We start from the raw sequence: 23215 nt of genomic DNA on the forward strand, positions 1-23215 counted from the left end.
TTTTCTCTTTTTGTGATGGTGTCTTTTAAAGTGTAAAAGTGTATTTCGGCGAAGTCCAGTGTATCTCTTTTTTTCTTTTGTTGCCTGGGCTTTTCGTGGCATATCTAAGAATCCTTTGCCAAATCTAAGGTCATAAAGATTTGACCCTGAGTTTTCCTCTAAGAGTTGTATAATTTTTTAATATGGTATGAAGATCCAGTTTCATCTTTTTGCATATCCAGTTGTTCCACTGCCATCTGTTGAAAAGACTATTCTTTCCCCCATGTAATGGTTTTTTGGCAACCTTGTTGAAAATCACTTGATGTGTATGGGTTTATTTCTGAACTCTCAATTCCATTATTTGGATCTATAGGTCTGTTCTTGCGCCAGTATTACACTGTGTTGATCATCATGGCTTTCTTAGTATGTTTTGAAATCAGGACACATGTGAGTCCTACTTTATTGTTTAGGCTTTTCTGGGTCTTTTGCAATTTTTTATGAATTTCAGAATTTGTGAATGTCTCCAAAGACTGTGTTAAATCTCTGGATCAGTTTGGGGAGTATTTTCATCTTAATGTTAATTAAGGCTTCTGGTCCATGAATAGGGGATGTTTTTCCTTTTATATCTTTAATTTCTTTCAATAATATTTTGTAGTCTTCAGAGTATATTTTTATGCTGTTATGAAGGCATTTTCTTTTTTTTTTAAGTTCTAGGGTGCATGTGCACAACATGCAGGTTTGTTACATGTGTATACATGTGCCATGTTGGTGTGCTGCACCCATTAACTCGTCATTTACATTAGGTATATCTCCTAATGCTTTCCCTCCCCGTTCCCCCTACCCCACTACAGGTCCTGGTGTGTGATGTTCCCCTTCCTGTGTCCATGTGTTCTCATTGTTCAGTTCCCACCTATGAGTGAGAACATGCGGTGTTTGGTTTTTTGTTCTTGCTATAGTTTGCTGGGAATGATGGTTTCCAGCTTCATCCATGTCCCTACAAAGGACAGGAACTCATCCTGTTTTATGGCTGCATAGGATTCCATGGTGTATATGTGCCACATTTTCTTAATCTAGTATATCATTGATGGACATTTGGGTTAGTTCCAAGTCTTTGCTATTGTGAATAGTGTCCCAGTAAACATACCTGTGTGTGTGCCTTTATAGCAGCATGATTTATAATCCTTTGGATATATACCCAGTAATGGGATGGCTGGGTCAAATGGTATTTCTAGTTCTGCATCCTTGAGGAATCACCACACTGTCTTCCACAAGGGTTGAACTAGTTTACAGTCCCACCAACAGTGTAAAAATGTTCCTATTTCTCCACATGCCTCTCCAGCACCTGTTGTTTCCTGACTTTTTTAATGATTGCCATTCTAACTGGTGTGAGATGGTATCTGATTGTGGTTTTGATTTGCATTTCTCTGATGGCCAGTGATGATGAGCATTTTCTCATGTGTCTGTTGGCTGCATAAATGTCTTCTTTTGAGAAGTATCTGTTCATATCCTTCGCCCACTTTTTGATGGGGTTGTTTTTTTCTTGTAAATTTGAGTTCTTTGTAGATTCTGGATATTAGCCCTTTGTCAGATAAGTAGATTGCAAAAATTTTTTCCCATTCTGTAGGTTGCCTGTTCACTCTGATGGTAGTTTCTTTTGCTGTGCAGAAGCTCTTTAGTTTAGTTAGATTCCATTTGTCAATTTTGGCTTTTGTTGCCATTGCTTTTGGTGTTTTAGACATGAAGTCCTTGCCCATGCCTGTGTCCTGAATGGTAATGCCTAGGTTTTCTTCTAGGGTTTTTATGGTTTTAGGTCTAACATTTAAGTCTTTAATCCATCTTGAATTAATTTTTGTATAAGGTGTAAGGAAGGGATCCAGTTTCAGCTTTCTACATATGGCTAGCCAGTTTTCCCAGCACCATTTATTAAATAGGGAATCCTTTCCCCATTTCTTGTTTTTGTCAGGTTTGTCAAAGATCAGATGGTTGTAGATATGTGGCATTATTTCTGACGGCTCTGTTCTGTTCCATTAATCTATATCTCTGTTTTGGTACCAGTCCCATGCTGTTTTGGTTACTGTAGCCTTGTAGTATAGTTTGAAGTCAGGTAGTGTGATGCCTCCAGCTTTGTTCTTTTTGCTTAGGATTGACTTGGCAGTGCAGGCTCATTTTTGGTTCCATATGAACTTTAAAGTAGTTTTTTCCAAATCTGTGAAGAAAGTCATTGGTAGCTTGATGGGGATGGCATTGAATCTGTAAATTACCTTGGGCAGTATGGCCATTTTCAGGATATTGATTCTTCCTATCCATGAGCATGGAATGTTCTTCTATTTGTTTGTGTCCTCTTTTATTTCCTTGAGCAGTGGTTTGTAGTTCTCCTTGAAGAGGTCCTTCACATCCCTTGTAAGTTGGATTCCTAGGTATTTTATTCTCTTTGAAGCAATTGTGAATGGGAGTTCACTCATGATTTGGCTCTCTGTTTGTCTGTTATTGGTGTATAAGAATGCTTGTTATTTTTGCACATTGATTTTGTATCCTGAGACTTTGCTGAAGTTGCTTATCAGCTTAAGGAGATTTTGGGCTGAGATAATGCGGTTTTCTAGATATATAATCATGTCATCTGCAAACAGGGACAATTTGACTTCCTCTTTTCCTGATTGATTACCCTTTATTTCTTTCTCCTGCCTGATTGCCCTGGCCAGAACTTCCAACACTATGTTGAATAGGAGTGGTGAGAGAGGGCATCCCTGTCTTGTGACCATTTTCAAAGGGAATGCTTCCAGTTTTTGCCCATTCAGTATGATATTGGCTGTGGGTTTGTCATAAATAGCTCTTATTATTTTGAGATACGTCCCATCAATACCTAATTCATTGAGAGTTTTTAGCATGAAGGGCTGTTGAATTTTGTCAAAGAGGAAAGGCATTTTCTTAAGTTCATTTTTGGATTCCTCATTCCAAGTGCATAAAAATCCAACTGATTTTTATATGTTGATCTTACGTTTCACAGCCTTGCTGAGTTTATTAGTTCTAATTGTTTTTAATGGATTTTTAGAAGTTTCTATATACAAGATCATGTAATCTATAAATAGAGATAGCTTTGCTTCTTTTCTGTCTTCTGCAACTGCCCTGGCTAGAACCTTCAATACATTGTTGAATAGAAGAGGCAAGAGCAGACATCCTTGTCTTCTTTCTGATCATACGGGCAAAGCATCTAGTCTTTGACCATTATATATTTTATTATATTATTCATAGATGCCCTTTAGATCCATTAAATTTTTAGTAGCTAATAAGCCCCCCAGTTTATTGTCCTGAGAGGATTTTTAAATCCCTTTTAGTCTTAGTTTTTCTTGTCCTGAATAATCCTAATCTTTTCCCTACCATTCAGCCCTATTAAGAAGGATGACAGCCTTCCTCACATCATTGGAAACCTGTGTCAGTACAGTCTCGTAGTATGAAACTAAACATGCGACTATGCCTACATGAGACTTGTAACACAGAATTAACTAACATGGCCCTTGGTTTATACCAGTCCATGACATAAGGGGCAAGTGCCAGAAAATACTGCTGTAATTCTGATTTATTTAGTAATGTTGTTAATCTAACTCACAGTGTAAATGCTATTTGGTATAATTGGTAAAAAAATAATTCGACTGATTTTATCAAAAACATTTGATAATACTAATATTGATGAATTGGGAACTTGACTTAAAACCACAAGGTATTCTCTTGATGGAACGTGATTGGTTAGAGAAAGAACTACATTGAGTTAATTTTACATTGAATCAGTATATTGGTATATTTTATAAAGTTCAATCTTTTTTTCTTTTTTTTTTTTTTTTGAGACAGAGTCTCGTTCTGTCACCCAGGCTGGAGTGCAGTGGCACAGTCTTGGCTCACTGCAACCTCTGCCTCCTGAGTTCAAGCAATTCTCCTGCCTTAGCCTCCTGGGTAGCTGGGATTACAGGCACGCGCCACCACACCTGGCTAATTTTTGTATTTTTAGTAGAGACGGGGTTTCACCATGCTGGCCAGGCTGGTCTCGAACTCCTGACCTTGTGATCCACTTGCCTCGGCCTCCCAAAGTGCTGAGATTACAGGCATGAGCCACTGCGCCTGGCCCATAAAGTTCAATTTTTAACTGACAAAGGAAGTAAAGGGGTCATCAAGCTTGTACATGATGAAGAACAAGTTTGCACTGGAGTGTTTGGTAAGCTATAGTGTTTCTTTAAAATTACACCTACACTTCATTGGATGGCTAGAAACGATTAGAAAAGAATGATGATGAGTAATTTGGTTAAGAAAGCTTGGTCCAGGGTGGGGACTGTACAAGTCAGGATTAATCTCCACTGGGCTACTGTACCCCTGTGCTTATCTCCAAGAATACCAGGATCCATGGTACTGATGTTTAGCCAAACCTGAATGAAATACTAACTAGTGATGAATTCTGGGCCTGGGCTAGAGACTACGATAAACCAGGGGGCAACCTTGGGCTGGCTTGCCAGCATTGTTTAATAGAAATGTAAAGATTGATTTTACATTTTTCACCTGGTTTCTGTCATGTTCCCTTGGTTTCTGCAGTTGAGCCTGGTCATGCAGCCCAATTTTGCCTGCCTGACCAGAGAGGCATAAAAGACCTCTCCTTGAACAAGAATCAGGTTCTCCTGGGAGCTATGCCTAGAAGTTCTGGACCCCTCTAATGTTTCCCTGTGCGTGCTTTCTCCTTGCATACTGTGGCCTCTACCTTTAATTAATGCCTATTAGCCACAAGAATCCCAATTACATGACCCATATACCATCTCATTTTGAAAAAAATCTGAGTTGTGGCTTTTGTTTTATTTATTCTCAGAGATGGCCAGCTAGGACATGTATTCAGCCAACAGTGTTTGCTCAGCTTATACATCACAGAGTTGTGTTACAAAGCCATCATTCCTCTGTTCTTTGATGAATCCTCAAATTACTTTGTTCTAGAATAAACTTTTTTATATTACAAAAGAAATCTCATGAATTTACCTTCAGGTTCACAATACGTACAAGAAATTAGCAAATCGCTAATAGAGAAGTTTTGGCTGTTGTGACTGGGTTCCAACATTGTAACTATGACTTCTATTCCTGATTTTGACAATGTGGAATGAGATGTACTAACTTATAAATACTGTGTTGCTCAAGTGAGACTAAAAGCACAATCCATGCCACCTGCACCATAGCCCACTTTCAGCATAAAGAAACTCGAATGTATTCTTCAAGTAGTACACATCCTACATTGGAAGAATGTTGTTCTAAGATTTTATAGGTAACTGTTGGTCCTGTGAAATTTGACAGTCAGATTCCTTCTATTTTTAGTGTAATAGGAAATGGCACCCATAGTATACCATAGTATATATTTTGGGGGACAAAAATACTATGCTCATTTCACCACTTTATTCCTCTTTATTTCATGCAATTTTAGGTAGATGTGTACACTAAAATCCAACACTATCCCGAAGAAAGACTGTTAAGAATAACAAAAACTAGCATATTAATCTCTTTTCTTGGGAATAGTGAATATATTTCTTGTTACTTGTATCTAAGTTCTGACTCCGATTTTTATAGGGGAAACAAGGCAAACACATTTTATATGGCTGCAGTGAGCTTTTTAATGCTACACAGTTCATAAAACAGGTAAAGTATACCTTTGTTGTTTGTTTCTGTTAACGTACCCCTAGCTGCTATTCATATTTTTCAAAAGAGAGAAAGAAAACCACTTACTCACCTGAACCAGCTGAAACCAAAGCCATCCAGCTATACCAAGATAAGGTGTTTTCATGGACGACTGAGAAAGCCTTGATAAGTAATAATGTTTCCAGTAGGAGTTTGCCCATCCTTCCAGAACTGAAAGCCTTTTCTTTGGCTTTTAATGATCCTTTAGAAATACAAAAATATATGAGAACTGTCAGTAGTGTGTCACTCGTGACATTTCTCTTTATATTGCCACAAAGTTAGCACTAATTTTTTTAATTCCCAGGGTTTTTCTTTTCCATCAATTGAACGTAACTTACCTAATAATGTTTACATTTCTTTACTATGACGATGTTTATCGCAATTCCATTTTCTTTTCTTTTTCTTGGTAGAGACAGTCTCTTGCTATGTTGCTAAGGCTGGTCTCAAACTCCTGGCCTCAAGTGATCCTCCCACCTCAGCCTCCCAAATAGCTAGGATTACAGGCATGAGCCACCATGACCAGCTTTCAGTTTTTAAATATCTACAAATGTTTAACATTTGAGTTAGTGGTGAACATTAGGATTTATTATTCTAGGAATGCAGTGATTTATTAAGGGGTTTACAAATATGTTTGAATGTTTCTTTTGTGCTCTTTTTTAAAAGTTTTATGTATGATTTTGTGTTTTGTTTCAGTTGTCACAACTTGGACAAAAGTAACACAGAAGAACCTTACTATGATAATCTACTTGGATAATCTACTTGGAATGTGGATAAATGTAAAAAGAAAAGTTAGAAGAGCAATATGTTTCCTTCTCTGTAACAGTGTCCTAACAGTGAAAATCAGAGTTATTTGTTAATTTTTAAGGAAATTCTATACTTAATATGTATTGATTAAAAGAATAAAACATTTCAGAAATAAAATTGCAACATTGTTCATTTTCTCTGATAAATGAGAAAGTACTTTGGAAGTAAGGCAAACTCCATCTGAGTATATTAAAATACTAATATAATAACTAATAAGTTGTTATGATTGAAGCTGGTGGCATTTTAAGGTTATCATATTCAAATTAAGGTTATCATATTCAAATTTTATTTGATTGATTGGTTCATGAGTCACCTACTTGTATGCATTTTAATTATACAACTATTTTCTCATAGTTTGTTGGGTATCCATGTTGCCTCTAGATTTTAGATGGAGATTTTAAGCCACTTTAAGTTTTCTTCTGGCACACCTATGTATATTTTATCACATAAAGTCCTTCCTTCATATAATGGTGACCAAGGCAACACTAACATGATTTGGAATGGACAAATACAAAACATTCATCTCATAAAGTTGTAAATAATATGTAAAAGTTAGTGTTAAACTTCATTCCAAGCTTCTTTGGTATGCAGTACTGACAAGAAGCATTGATCAGTCATACCGTTCAGCACGTCCATAAGATAAAAAGCAAGCCAATTGCTTGAAAGGGAAGAAAAGTAAACACTTCCTATTATAAAGGCCAGGGAGCTTTCCCTCCTAATGAGCCTCATATCAACAGGCATCTGTAATGTTACAGACAATACACTGACAATACATACAAGATTCACAGGTCAAGAAAAATAATTCTAGATAGGTAAGGGTCTGTTAATCTGACTGACTTATTCTGAGACAAAAGTGTGTGGTGGAATGGAAGGACTGAGAATACATCAAGCAGTTTTTGTAAGTAACATAAGTAACGTTTATCCTATGCAGCCAGCTAGTTAAAGTCATATCCCTAAAAAAGGATCCTAGAAAGAACACAATCCCCAAACAGTAAGCCTCTCTACCTCACTGGGGTATGAGCTGAAAGAAAGAATCTCTAGTCAGGGTCCAAATTATATTTTTTTAACTTAATACAGACACAAGTAATCAGGGTACTAAAGTTTGATGACACCAGTAATTATAGCCTAGAAAAAAATATTATAGCAAATGTAATCAAATACTAACTTTGGCTGTTAAAAAAAAAAAAAAAAAAAAAGCACTGTGGAAATGTGTTCAGGACAAACACAAAATGGCAGAGAATAGCTCACACCAAATACGATATTTCCTCTCTTAGTGCCAGCAATGTGCATCACACATTTACTTTAATTCAGTGTTCATCAAGCTTGCAAAACTTCTACCCTGCTCCTGACAGTGTACTAATAGTATTTGAAATGTAATTTCAGGACTTTCCCTGCACATTAATTTGTTTAAATGTTATACTGAGTCTTTGAGACATAAATAAAAATATTCCATACATAAATGTCAAAAATACCTCTTTTCAAGCAATAAATTATGACATAGGGCTAGAGAGGAAAAAAAGATGAAATTTAGGTATAAAAAGTCAAGATCCTTTCTATAAAGAAAACACGGCCGGGCGCGGTGGCTAACGCCTGTAATCCCAGCACTTAGGGAAGCCAAGGCGGGCAGATTGCCTGAGGTCAGGAGTTCAAGACCAGCCTGGCCAACGTGCTGAAACCCTGTCTCCACTAAAAATAAAAAAATTATCTGGGCGTGGTGGCAGGCGCCTGTAATCCCAGCTACTCAGGAGGCTGAGACAGGAGAATCTGTTGAACCTGGGAGGCAGAGGTTGCAATGAGCCAAGATTGCACCACTGCTCTCCAGCCTGGGCCGCAAGAGCAAAACTCCATCTCAAAAAGAAAACATTAACTGGAGAAAGATTTAGTGAGTGTACAGATACAAAAGATGTTAGAAAATACCTAAAGGATACAAAAATATAAAAGCATATTTGAAAAAAACTAGAAGTTAAAAATAAAATTCCTAAAATTTAACTCAGTGGATGGTTTAGCAACAGATGAAATGTGACTAAGAAGAAAATCTGAACCAGAAGATGGAGCAAAAGAAATTATCCACAGTGTAACACAAAGAGATAATGGAAGCAAACGAAAATAAAATAGATGAATAATGGGAAGGTCAACCAGACCGGGCAACAAAGGGAGCCCCCCACGCCTACAAAAAATAAAATTACCCAGGGGGTGGCACGTGCCTGTGGTCCCACCACTGCAGCCTGGGAAACAGCAAGACCTTGTCTAAAGAATGGGAAGGTCTAACAGTCATCTGGAGTTCCCAAAGGAGAAAAGAGATAAAATGTGGCAGTGATAACACTTGAGGAGATGATACCTAATAATTTTTCAAAATAGACACCTCCTAGCAGAATAAAAAAAATAAAAAGTTCACCCCTTGATATCATGAAACTGCAGAATACCAAAAATAACTCTTACAAAAACAGTACAAGAAAAATAAGATTCACTTCTAAGGAGGGAGGAGGAAGGGAAGGGGGCGGGAGGAGGAGGAGAGAGCTGACTTCTCAGGTGCAACCGTGAGACATGAAATTGTGGAATGGCATCTTTGAAACTGATGAAAGTGAACTGCCAGCTTATATGTTAATGTCTAGCAAAATGCTCTTAAGAAAGAGGACAAAGTACACACCAAAAAAAAAAAGTTTGCCACCAGCAGAATCTCACCAAAGGAATGTCTAAAGTGTGTACTTCACGTGGGAGAAAAGTGATTCCAGATGTGAAGAGGATTGAAAATAAAATTATGTAAAACTAAAAGAACATCGTTTGAAACAACTTATGGCCTTAAAAAAGGAATTTAAATACATCACAACACAAACTGGAAGAACTCTTTTTTTTTTTTTAGTATATGTGCTGCCGAAGTGAGCACTGGAAGAACTCTTAATGATCCGAAACTGTAGGATCTCCCATATCCCAACTTTTCTTTGCCCTGACACACGACACACAAAATGCCTTGACCACTGTGTGACCTGGCTAGCTTCATGTTTTCCCCTGCAAGCTTGGACATTCCCAGGTACTGATAAGTTTTTTTATATTGCTGCCCAAAACACTCTAAGATAAAATGTAGAAGCTAGCCCTGGCTCTCAGCTGTATTCCTTAAACCCCGCATAAACTCCATATCCCAATCCCCTCGTTGCAGACATCGTAGAACATCTTTTTTTCTTACTCCATCACAAGTACCACTCTAGCACCCTGTAAGTTCCCTACTAAATGTTTTGGACTGATTTTGGAATCCCAACCAGCACCATCTCAGAACAGTTGGGGGTAGTCACTTGCAACAACTTAACTGCCACTACTTTTGGGGTAACCAACCACAGGTTTGGCCAGACAGTGTCATATGGTCCTTGACTGGATAAAATGTGGCAGTGATAACACTTGAGATGATATCTAATAATTTTTTAAAACAGATAAACCCATTTTGCCATCTGTTAAGTACTCATTAACTTTATGTGTTTGTATATATATGTACATATGTATGTATGTATGTATGTATGAGACAGGGGCTTGCTCTGTCTCCCAGCCTGGAGTACAGTGGCATGATTACAGCTCACTGCAGCCTTAACCTCCCGGGCTATGGGAGGTATGCAGGAAGGGGTGTGGAGCTTCCATGTCCTGTGTGGGGCACCACCCTTCCAGCTACCTCCCCATGTTCAGCAACCCAGAAGCTCTTCAAACTCTGTACTTGTGGGTTTTTAATGGAGGCTTCATTAATATAAGCATGACTGATTAAATCACTGGCCATTGCTTATCAACTCAACCTTCAGTCCCTCTTCTATCCTTGGAGATCAAAGGATGGGACTGAAAGTTCCAACCCTCTAATCACATGATGAGTTCCCCTAGCAACCAGCCCCCATCCTGTGGCTATCAAGGAGCCCCCAGCTATCAGGCATCTCATGACCTTACAAAAAGACATACTTTGGCTATTACAAGGGTTTCTGGACCTGTGTGACAGGAAATGGGAACAAAGACCAAATCTATATTTCTTATTACAAATCACAATATCACTATATGACCCAGCAATTCTATTGCTAGATATCTTCTCAAAAGAACTGAAAATGACTGTTTGAACAAATCTTGTACACCAATGTATTATGCATGATAGCCAAAAGGTGGAAACAACCCAAATATCCATCACTGAATGAATAAGACGTGATATATTCATTCAATGGAATATTTTTCAGCCATAAAAAAGAGTGAAGTACTGATACATGCTACAACATAGTTGAATCTTGAAAGCATTATATGAAGTGAAAGAAACTAGACAGAAAAGCTACATATTGTATTATTCCCTTTATATGAAATGTCCAGAACAGACAAATGCATAAAGACAGAAAGCAGATTTGTGGTTGCAGGGGTTAGGGGAATAGAGGGTGGGGAGCAACTGCTTAATGGGTACGATGTTTCATTTGGGATGATGAAAAAGTTTTGGAATTAGATAGTGGTGACGGTTACACATTGTGAATATATGTAATGCACTGAATTGTAAACTTTAAAATACATTTTATGTGTATTTTACATCAGTAAGTTTATAATTATACTGGGAGATTCTTACATGGCATTCACAAACAGGAAAAAATAAAGATGTAAAATATTTGAAAGTACAATTAACAAACCTTGCTAAATGACTACAGTGAACCTGTACTCAACAATTACAGAACATATAATCTTCTGAAGCAGGTATGGAATATTTTTAAAATCTGATCTTACCATGAAGCAAGTCAAATGACTGAAATCATTTTGAGCATATCTGAATCACAATGTAAGTTAGAAATCAATAGCAGACTTTCAATTCAAAAGCCCACACTAGGCTTAGTTGAGACACAGTTCTAATTAACCCAATAAGTTATAAGTTAGGAAATATTTTTAAATGAATAAGTTGAACAACCACAAAAATACTACATATTAAAATGTGTTGATACAATTACAGAATTTTAAGGCCCATTTAGAGTTCAAAAACAAATTATAAAAATTAAGGTTGAAATTGATAAACTAAGCATCCATCACAAGAAGTTAGAAAAATAATAAAATCAACAAGAAAAAGGTAGTAAAATGAAATAACAAAGCAGAAATTAATGAGTCAGAATCCAACGTGATAGAGAATGTTAAGGACTAAATTGTGTTACCACCCCCACCCCCTGGCATATTCACATGCTGAATGAAGCTTTAATCTCCAATGTGACTACATTTACTTACAGATAGGGCTTTAGGGGGTAATTAAGGTTAAGTGAGGTCATAAAGATGAGGCGCTAATCCAATAGGACTGGTGTCCTTCTAAGAGGAGAAAGAGACACCAGACACCTCTCCCTCTCTCCACATGTGCACAGAAGAAAGGCTGCGTGAGGACCCAGCAAGAAGGTGGATATCTACAAGCCACCAAGAGACTTCACTGGGAACCAGCCCTGAGGGCACCTTGATCTTAGACTTCCAGCCTCTGAACTGTGAGAAAATAAATGTCTGTTCTTTTAGCAACAGAGTCTGCAGTATCTTGTCATGGCAGCCCAAGCTGATATAGAGAAGAACAAACTTCTGGCAAAACAGATGAAAAAAAAAGAAAATGAAAAGACACAAAACTCCAATACTAGGAATGAAGAAAGGGACATCACTACTCATCTTGTAGATATCATATAAGTAAAATGAAACTACTTCATATTAAAAAATGAAACCACCGCTTTCTTCCAAGATGGAAGAAATATGTACCAGGTTTAACCTCCCATCAGAAACAACTTTAAAACTGGACAAAATACACGCAGCAACAGTTCTTAACACATCGGACATCAACAACAAAGACTGTGATCCCTGAGAGACAGGAAATAAATGGGAGCATCCTTAGATTGCCTCAGCTTATTGCCTGGAGAAAGTTTCTGGACTGTGGTGCCAGAAGGGCGAACCCAGGTGGAGACCCCTTGTCTCCTTTAGTTGAGGCGGCAGTTCTGGGAGTCCAAGGTGACCAAGAGGGCTGTAGTTTTCAAGGTGGAGTACCAGAAAGGAGAGCGCTACATAGAGAACTCAAGCTCAGCAGAGGGTTCTCTTCTACTGTTACAGTTCGACATGTGCAAGTGAAGAAGCTACCTGAGACTGGGAGAAGAACCATCCAAAAGCATTAGAAGGAATAGCCCTCAGACGGACCAGGAACCAACCAGAATATAAAAATGTGTAATTCACAGAGAATCGCATTTAAAAACTCACAAATATTTTGCCTTAGCAGCAAGGAAAAAATAACTTTAGTCTAAGCACTGTTCTGGTCCTACCTAACAAAGCTTGAAAGCAATGCCCAAAAGCATCAAACTGTTTCCAAGTAACTTAACTATATCCCAGACCAAAACTCAAGAATAACTACAGAAATACAAAAATATCCAGCACCCAACAAGGTAAAATTTGAGTTTAAAATCTAATCAAAACTTACCAGGAATGAAAAGCAACAAGCAAACACAAAACATAATGAGGATTAAAAAATCCATTTAAACTTAACCAAAAACATCACAGATGCTATAATTAGTAGATGAGGATAGTAAAGTATTTATTATAGCTATTTCATATGTTCAAGAAGTTAGGGGAAGACTGAACTTTTTGAGTAGAGGCATGAAACATACAACAAAGACCCAAATCAAACTTCTAAAGACAAAACCTACGATGTCTGTATTAGGCTTCTATTGGTGCTATAACAAATTATCACAAATGTAGTGGCTTCAAATACCACAAATATATTATCTTACAGTTCTAGGGGTAAGAAGCCCAAAATGGTTCTCACTGGGCCAAAATCCAGAAAGGGCGGCATTTTGCATTCCCGGGAAGTATTGATTAGATTTTAAATGCAAATTTTACCTGTTGGGTGCTGGATATTTTCGTATTCCCACAGTTATTCTCAAGCTTTGGTCTGGGACATAGTTAAGTTACTTGGAAACAGTTTGATGCTTGCCTTCTCCATGTTGTGAGCCAGCGATGGCCAGTCAAGTCTTTCTCACAATGATATTGTTTGGCCGTGTCCCCACCCAAATCTCATCTTGAATTGTAGCTCCCATAATGCCCACATCATGGGAGGTACCTGGTGGGAGGTAATTGAATCATGGGAGTGGGTTTTTCCCATGCTATTCCCATGGTAGTGAATAAGCCTCATGAGATCTGATAGTTTTATAAACAGGAGTCCCCCTGCACAAGCTCTCTTGCCTGCCGCCATGTAAGACATGCCTTTGTTCTTCCTTTGCCTTCCGCCATGATTGTGAGGCCTCCCCAGCCATGTGGAACTGTGAGTCCATTAAACCTCTTTCGTTTATAAATTACCCAGTCTTGGGTATATCTTTATTAGCAGCATGAGAGTGGACTAATACACACAGGTAGCACTCTGACAACAATTTTTCTGCCTGTCTCTTCCACATTTAAAGGACCCACATGGTTACATTGGGTCCACCTAAATAATCCAGGATAATGTCTTTATAACACTCCACCCCTAAAACAGCAGAATACACACACTTTTCAAGTACATTCAGAACATTTACTGAAGTATACCATATTCTGAACCTTTAAAAAGGTCTCAATAAATTTTAAATTTACTTAAATTTTAAAATAAATCAATAACAAATCTAGAACATGGTTGTCACAGGTTAGCTCCCCAGAAGGCAGACCCAGACCACATTTAGCATGCAGGAAGGCTATTTATTAGGGAAGGTTATCGGCATGAGGAAGATGCCACATGAGGGACTAACACGCATGGCAAAAGGGATAGAAGCAGGAGTGGGCAGCAAAGGCCCAGCCCCCCAACAGGAAGCTTCAGAGCTAGGATGGCCTTTCTGACTCATCCTGAATTGGAGTGAAGAGGTCGGTCCTTCATACCCCTTGCCAAGCAGTCACTGATACAGGCTGTCCCCAGGAAGCAGGTGTGACTTTGGGCCAGGAGACTGCTTCTGGCCAGGCATATTCCCTGAGGAAGAGGAGTCTGGCCAGTGCTGCGCACACTTTAGCTGAATAAAACAGGGACAGGAAAAGAAGGGAAGGAGCTACCTCAAAGTGGAAAGAAGTATAGGGGTCACATACACCCGACCTTGCCTAGCAAGGCAGAGGCCACATCATCTGCCAAAGCCATCAAAGCAGTTGGTGCCCAGGACTCCAGGAGAGAACACTGTGTGAAGACAAGGTTGAGAAGTTAAGCTACAGAGGAGATAATGTCCCTGTTTCCTTAGAAATGGAGAAGTCCTACTTGAACTATTTAACATTTGTTCAGAAATATTTTATCAGGTAGAAACTATACAAAAACTACACAAAGAAGATGGTCTCTTTTCATGTAGTCTTTGCATTTAAAAATAAGTTGGAAAGAAATAGCCTTATTAATGGGCCGGGCGTGGTGGCTCACGCCTGTAATCCCAACACTTTTGGGAGGCAGAAGCAGGCAGATCACTTGAGGTCAGGAGTTTGAGACCAACCTCACCAACATGGAGAAATCGCATCTCTACTAAAAATACAAAAATTAGCCGGGCGTGGTGGTACATGCCTGTAATCCCAGCTACTCAGGAGGCTGAGGCAGGAGAATTGCTTGAATCCAGCAGGTGGAGATTACAGTGAGTTGAGATTGCACCACTGCACTCCAGCCTGGAGGACAAAGCGAGACTCTGTCTAAAGAAAGAAAGAAAGAGCCTTGTTAATGAATATATAGGATTTTTTGCAAGGTTGTCTTAAGTGTATATAAACACTTTGTCTTGTAGATATAAAGAAGGTCATTGCCAAGGTTCTGAGAGCAAAACTTTTTCATGGGACCTACAAAAATTCTTGATCCTTAAAATATCTTTATGGGGAAGCCCTGGGCTTCATTTTATTTATTTTTTTTTTTGAGACAGAGTCTCACTCGGTTGCCCAGCCTGGAGTACAATGGTACGACCTTGGCTCACTGCAACCTCCGCCTCCCGGGTTCAAGTGATTCTCCTACCTCAGCCTCCCAAGTAGCTGGGATTACAGGCACCTGCCACCATGCCCAGCTAATTTTTGTATTTTTAGTGGAGACAGGGTTTCACCAGGTTGACCAGGCTGGTCTCGAACTTCTGACCTCAGGTGATCCACCTGCCTCGGCCTCCCAAAGTGCTGGGATTACAGGCGTGAGCCACCATGCCTGGCCGCCCTATCCTTTCTCAAACTGTCTGCAGCTGAGCCCTATCTGTCCTGGCATGGGTCATCCGGCATGGCCATCCACAACACTGCCTGCTCACTCAAGCTGGGCAGCTCAGCAGTGTTGTACCAGCAAGCCCACAGTTTGGCTAATTCAGAAGCCAGTTTGATCTGCCTTCCAAAGGGTGACTGTCCTCAGAGGAACCGATCCCTCCCCTGAGAACACTCAGAGCAGGGTGGAGAGCAGTAAGAAAGGGAACTCCTCCACCAGGAGATTCCCAAAATTACATCAATTAATCCTCACAACAGCACTGCCACATAGGTGTTACAGCTCCAATTCTAGAGACGGAAACAAGCTCAGAGAGGATAAGTACCGTGCTCAAGGCCATAGCTGGTACATGGTGAGCCAAAGAGCAAATGTGCATCTGTCTGCTCCAAATCCATCCCCTTTCCACTGCTCAGAATTCCCTGGCTGGGGAGGCAGGAGGCTGAGCGCCTTGATGGGCCTCTGCTCACCAATCAACCCGAGCCGGCCACTTCACCTCTCTGCTTCCTCCTGTACGCAATGACAGTTACACAGACTAGGAGCATCTGACAGGGCCCTGGAGGCACCTGAACCAGCCGGCTCAGGATGTTCAACAACATGAGCACCTTATCTAATGAGCTCTCCCACAGGGACGAGCAGGCTTAGACCCTGCGGGGAAAGATTTGAGTAATTTTGGCACAAACATGGGAAAGGCCAATTCACTCGGCATAAAGTGGGGCTGTGTGGTGGGTTAAAAAAGGTAAAGAAAAGGCCTGGCGCAGTGGCTCACGCCTGTAATCCCAGCACTTTGGGAGGCCGAGGCGGGTGGACCACGAGGTCAGGAGATCGAGACCATCCTGGCTAACACGGTGAAACCCCATCTCTACTAAATATACAAAATTAGCCAGGCGTAGTGGCGGGCGCCTGTAGTCCCAGCTACTCGGGAGGCTGAGGCAGGAGAATGACGTGAACCTGGGAGGCAGAGCTTGCAGTGAGTGGAGATGGCGCCACTGCACTCCAGCCTGGGTGACAGAGTGAGATTCCATCTCAAGAAAAAGAAAAAAAAAAGGTAAAGAAAAAAGGGGTGAGAGGTAATACAAGTCAAAACATAAGTTTGCCTTAAAACAGAAACATCCATTTAATCACTGATCAGGTAGTTTTATATAGTGACAACCTGCAAGTCAGACTCACATCCTGGTGTGTTCAGAACTGTGAATTTTCAACTAATACCTTTAAAGTTTGCAATCTTTAAGTACTAGTCAAAAGAAGCTGAAGCAGGATGTAAAGATTTGAATTCACTTAAATGCATCCAAATCAGACTGTGGACACTTGGTGAATTTTTTTGAGGTTTTGTTTTTTGTTTTTTGTTGTTGCTGTTTGTTTGTTTTAATCACAAGGCATGGGACAACCTGACTCCAGGGGCTGAGGAGACAGTACTAATATGTGTATCAAGAAAATTAGAAACTGAATTTCTGATTTCTTCAAGTGACCACATCAAAATAAACATGCATTAAGCAGAGACAACTAGGGACTGTTCAACTTGAATTTGTTGAATTGCCCCGGGCTCAACAGAATTGTGGGATTTCAAAAACTGATACCCGAAGAGATTCCTGGGTGTTGGTGAGTATGTATCAGTCTTTAAATATCTGTCTTTAAAGATGCTTTTACAATGGAAACCTCAGGATGTTTTTAGATTCTCAAGCATCAGTGCATCAATGTGGCTCAACTTCAAAAGGAACAGCTGATTGCACTAAAGCAAGCTGTATGTACGAAGATGGCATGGTACCCTAAGAATGCAGAGACAGTGATGCGAACTCTGGGACCTCCTGGGATGATGGCTGACTGTAATAACAGTACGTGGATTTACCTGCCAGCATCATTTTCCCTGATTTTTGTCATCCCGATCTTGCTTTCCCCACTTTCACCCACTTGTCTCAGGTGGACCTGATGCCATTCCTGACAACAGTAATTGGTTAGGGGATAGATATGTAACCAAACCCAGCGAATAAGAGAATTAGGCTCCTGCCGAGGTAACTGCTTATGAGGCACAAGAGCGCCACTCTGTCTTCTGCTAAACTTAAACTGGAGGGCCTTAAACATGAGGCTGTGGATATCACCCCAAGAAGCCTGAGAATGTGGAGCCCAGAGATGTCCTAGTGACATCATTTGAACACTCTGGGTCTATCCATTAGAGTAACCTGAGAGTTGCAGGCACAGAAGCAAAGAAAACCTTGAGACAGATGCAAAATCCAATAGATGATTTAAATATCCTAAAAGAGCCAAAGACAGGCAAACAAAAATAAGGAACAATGGTTTTTAGAAGGTGGACATCTGGAAGCATAGGATGGTGATCCCCCAGAGAGGAGAAACAAAGTGAGCCCTGTGATTTCTCTAGCTCACTTCCTGGAGAGGTTTTTCAGGCTGCAGCACAGGCAAGGCTAGCCCAGATTCTCCCTGAATGGAAGGGACAGAGTGGGGCATCCAGGGAGGTCAAGGAAGCTAGAATTCACAGGGCAGAGTACCAGAGAGAAGAAGAGAGGGACCCCAGAAGAGAGCTCCAGAGCTGTGTAGAAGTTCCCCCTTGAGTATTCAGCTCATCAGTGCCTGTGTGTGAGGAAACTACCAAAGGCCAAAGAAAGAACCCCACAAAAGGATGAAAGAGAAGCAAACAACCCTCTGTGCTCATGTGAGGCCAGGAATAGTGTCTGCTCCCACTAGCAAGAGTGGAAAGCCTCTCTCAACTCATGGGGTATTCGGCAGAGGACTCAAAAGAGTTTTGCCTCAGTAATGGGAAAAATTAGCCCTAAACTAAATACTATTCTAGTCCCACCTAACAATCTTGAAAGCAAGACACAAAAAGATCAAACTGTTTCCAAGTAACTTAACCATGTCCCAGAAAGCTCAAGAATAAAGGAATATAAAAATATTTTATCGCCCAACAAGGTAAACGTCACAATGTCTGGAACCAAATTAAAACTTACCAAATAAGAAACAGGGCAATCAAACCCATAATAAAAGGAAAAATTCTCAATAGAAACAGATCCAGAAATGTCACAGATGTTAGGATTACTTGTCAATAAGTACTTTAAGTATTATAAATAGATTCCATTTATTCAAGGCAGAAAAATGTGAGCATTTTAAAATACAAATGTAGAAGATATAAGACCCAAATTGAACTCCTAGAAATTGAAAAATATCTAAGATGAAAAATTTGCTAAGTATATTAGTAGAATGTTTTATAAATTGAACTTTGCCTATGAAGAACTGTGTTTAGTTTAGTTTTAATGAACCAAAAATCAACTTTTTAAACAAAATTTGCTCCTAGATATTTTTTGTCGCTAAAAACTTACACTGACCTGCAGCTCTCTCTTTCAATTACCCAAGTTAATAAATTCCCTTTTTGGATTAAGAAAGTTTGAAAGGATTTTCATTTGCAAAACAACAAGTCATGAGATAATTGCCAAATTCTGGACAATAATCAGTCTAACTGGTTCTGAGAAAACACATTCTCTTTCACGGAACTGCTATCTGATGCCAAAACACATTAGTGACATAGACACAGATTCAGAATTGAGATGTGCCCACAGAATAAAAACCACAGTTCAAGAACTCCCAGAAGTCTCTTTGACTTTTATTATATTTGACCAATTACACTAGGCCTATAACTATGAACCTTCCTCAGGTAAAAATTAAGTTGGTTTTGGACTACATTTTGTATCATGCTGTGAAAATGTGTTTTGAGTATTAATTCTGTTAATTTTTAAAATTATATAGTTCATACTGTGTAATTCATACACAAATGAATTTCTAATCATGTATCCCCTACTTTACCTTGGATTAGAGATAATCCTCAAATGCCCCACTATCATTAATATTTTAAGATTGCAAACAAACTCACAAAAAGCTGATTGATAAACTTGTAATTTGGGGTTGGTTGGGGTGGAGAATAGGGTCTCACTCTGTTGCCCATGCTGGAGTGCAGGGGTGCAATAATGGCTCACTGCAGCCTCGACCTCCCAGACTCAAGCTATCCTCCCACCTCAGCCTCCCGTGCAGCTGGGACTACAGGCATGCACCACGATGCCTGGCTAATTTTTTTTATTTTTTGAGACAGGGTTTTGACATGTTGCCCAGGCTAGTCTTGAACTCCCGGGCTCAAGCAACCCTCACACTTCAGCCTCCCAAAGTGCTGGGATTATAGATGTGAGCCACCACACCCAGCCCAAACTTGTAATTTATAAGTTAACGTATACCAAGAATCAGCAATGATCAATCACATGGGTCACATCTTATAAGAGGCAGAAGGAAATTACAAAGAAGAGGAAATTAACAGTTTGTGCTTCTGTTATCTGTCAGGGGCTTTGTTAGGTGCTCTGTATGTTAGCTCATTTAATCCTAATAAAAATCCTAGGAAAATGTACAATACTATCGCTGCTTTACAGGTGAGGAAACGCAAGTCCAGAATTCAGCCACTGCCCAAGGTCATTCAATTAGTAAGTGGTGGAATTTGAACTAGTGAGATCCGAATCTAGAACCTTTTCTATTTGAAACGAGGAGTTTGAGGGCAGAAAACTGAGTGACTAAGAAATACTCCCACCAAATTATTTCAGCCTGATGACTTGTCAAGGTATATGTCTGCTTAATACCGAAGATTAATTAGCAGACACTGGTACTTAAAGCAAATGTTTGATGGAAGAACAGATGATAAATGAGGACAGATTCTAATCACAAACCCTCATTTGTTGACTACTTCAAAAATCCAGTGTGGCCATATGGCCTCATTCATTCATTCAAGTAAACAACTATTCATTAAATGCCTCTTATGTACAAGATACTCTAGGGATGCTAGAATTACAAAGATGAAAAGACAGGTTTATAACTTGCCTCATTTCCCGAAAGATTAGAGCCCATATCATAGCTGCTTCTGACTGATATATAGAAAGAGGTGCCATTTTCATAACTGAAGTTTCTAAATCATAATGTAAGGTTGTAGGATGTAAGAAAACCCCTCAGCAGTAATCTAATTCTTATTAGGAGCAGTTAGACCTAGGACAGGTAACCCTTAGTACACAAATGGTCCTCAGCCCTTTCTGCTTCTCCAGATAGCTATCTTGCCAAACCCTGAGGGAATTAATAGAGCTGTCCTTGAAAGAGAAAGATGCCATTTCCAGCATCTTTACTAGATATTGGTGCTTTTTCAGCATCAGTTCAAAACTTACCTTCACAGCCGGGCACAGTGGCACACAGGGGCTCACACCTGTAATCCCAGCACTTTGGGAGGCTGAGGTGGGCAGATCACCTGAGGTCAGGAGTTCGAGACCAGCCTGGCCAACATGGCAAAACCCCGTCTCCATTAAAACAAAACAAAACAAAACAAAAAACACAAAAATTACCTGGGCATGGTGGCACATGCCTGTAATCCCAGCTACTAAGGAGGCTGAGGCAGGAGAATCACTTGAACCCAGGAGGCAGAGGTTGCAGTGAGCTGAGATCATGCCACTAAACTCCAGCCTAGGCAACAGAGCAAGACTCCGCCTCAAAAACAAACAACAAAAACAAACAAAAAAAAACCTTCATTAAATAAATTACAACACATCTGTACCATGGAACCCTGTGCAGCTGCCAAAAGCAATGAGGAAACTCTTTCCTAGTGTTATGGGACATATAACTCTAAGAGTACAGTTGTATTGTTCAATTTAAAAAGTAAAAAGGTGCAGAACACTGGATATGGTGTGGTACCATATGTGTAAAAAAGAAAAAGAGTATATACACTTAATATATGTATAGAGTATCTCAGGAAAGATGCCCAATATGTTGATAATATTATTTTCCTGGAAAGGGAATAGGTGCCTGGGGTGCACAGATGGGAGGCAGGCCTGGAGGCTATTCATTGTACACTTTTATATATTTTAAATTTAGGACCATGTGTATAAAAAAAAAAACCTCCCATTATTAAGGAGACAATTTTAGCTCACTAAATCTTGCTGTGAATCTGCTCGAATCTCTTAAGTTCCCATCTTACTTTATCTCTCTGTAGTATTTAACATTGTCGCCAACTCCCTTCTTGAAATTCTTTTTGGGCATCCTTCGCTTAAAGTACCAAGGTAGAGTCATTTGATTTGCAGTCTGTTCCTGTCACTCCTGAGGTCCAGACATTCTAGATAAGAATCAAGGTAAGAAAAAGCATAACTGGATGTGTCATAGAACATGCTGTAGAGAAGCACCTTGTTTTCTACATCTTGCCATCAGTGAAAACCTAAGAATGGATATTCATTACTAGGAGAGGCATTACTGGTGTCAATATTTAAAAATATTCATTCACAGCTGAGCACCTGGAGTCAGATTGCCTGAATGCAGTCCCAGCCTCATCTCTTATTAGCTGTGTACTACTGAGCAGGGTACTTAATCTCTGTAAATGCCAATCCCCTCATCTCTAGAAAAGGGGACATAATTGTCTAACCTCAAAAGGTTCTTATGCATATAAGATGACCTAATCCATGAAAGTGCTAGAGACAATATTTGAAGCTCAAAGCACATTAGCTCTTACTATGCCTGCATGTAAGTTCCATGAGGGCAGGGCTCCGTGATGCACTCGGAGCTGCTAACTTCCCAGCAGAGGACTTATTGCCCCAGGTGCTGTGGGTCCGCTTGGAGTGGTTCTTACTGACAAGAATCCAGGCACCAGACTCTTGACAGTGCAACCGTGAGAGTCTATGTGGTTATATCAGAAATGTGCCTAGACCTTTCTAATGCCTCAGAGGCTCTGGTGCCATTGTTGCTCAAGAAGCCCGCTATGGTCATGACGCAAGCTCTAGAGTGTAGGTGTGAGATTCTGTGGATAGCAAAGCAAGATTCCATGTCCCATTCTGCACCTTTCCCAGGCTGCTAAAAGTTGGGGTCAAAGGTGCAGCCCCCGTGAGTGAGCAATCACATTTCTCCCTCGGGAAGGCAAGTCTCTCTCAGTAGCCTTTGTGCAGGCAGTGGTTCAAATATCTCCTCTCTGAGTGCCGCAAAATGTTCCCAGTTGTCTTCAGGCTGCAGTAACAGGAAGGGAGGAAATAAGTCAACCAGTTTTCTCAATCTTGGGTGCCATGTGTGATTTGCTCTGCCTCCTGCCTGGCACAGCGTCTGACATGATCACCCCCATGTGGTCTGCATGGGAGATGCGTGCCAGCTGTCACCTTTCTCCTGGCTGCCCTCATGACCAAGTGTGCCAGTGTCCACCCCCGTGCATCTGCCTTGGCACAGACTCTGAAGCCTGACATGACATCAAGAGGCTGCTCCAGGTCTCAACAAACACCAAGACTCAGGCTTACAAGCCCTGGCACCCAGGGCCCCAGAATTCAGAGAAATGTTTGGTGGCCAACAACCCTGATGCTGATAGCAGAGTGGATGTCGCCTCAGAGACAATCCTGGGGCTCCAGAACGCTTCATGCTCAGGTTTCTAATGAGCTGCTTGTGTTTAGAGGAAAAGCAATCCAAAGGTGAGGACGAAGGAGATCACTCTGAATCTGAAGCTGGTAAAAATAAAAATATTTTTCAAAAAGTAAAAATAAACTCCCGCCTCAAAGGGGCCTTTGTTCTTTGTCCTCTTCGGGGAATCGCCCT

The 23215-nt window shown here is 40.1% G+C and overlaps 1 protein-coding gene across 3 annotated transcripts in view; it reads left to right on the forward strand.

The window, feature by feature from the left end:
- SCFD1 (sec1 family domain containing 1) overlaps positions 1-6594 on the forward strand; it is a 105672-nt gene extending 99078 nt beyond the window's left edge. For all 3 annotated transcript variants that reach the window (XM_063651498.1, XM_054448284.2, XM_054448286.2), the window contains 2 exons: positions 5566-5634; positions 6367-6594. In XM_063651498.1, coding sequence (XP_063507568.1) covers positions 5566-5634; positions 6367-6390 — 93 coding nt within the window. In that variant the 3' untranslated portion in view covers positions 6391-6594. The remainder of the gene's footprint in view (positions 1-5565; positions 5635-6366) is intronic.
- Positions 6595-23215: the final 16621 nt, after the last annotated feature.

Source organism: Pongo pygmaeus, chromosome 15, assembly GCF_028885625.2.
Source record: "Pongo pygmaeus isolate AG05252 chromosome 15, NHGRI_mPonPyg2-v2.0_pri, whole genome shotgun sequence".
NCBI classification, from domain to species: Eukaryota; Metazoa; Chordata; class Mammalia; order Primates; family Hominidae; genus Pongo; species Pongo pygmaeus.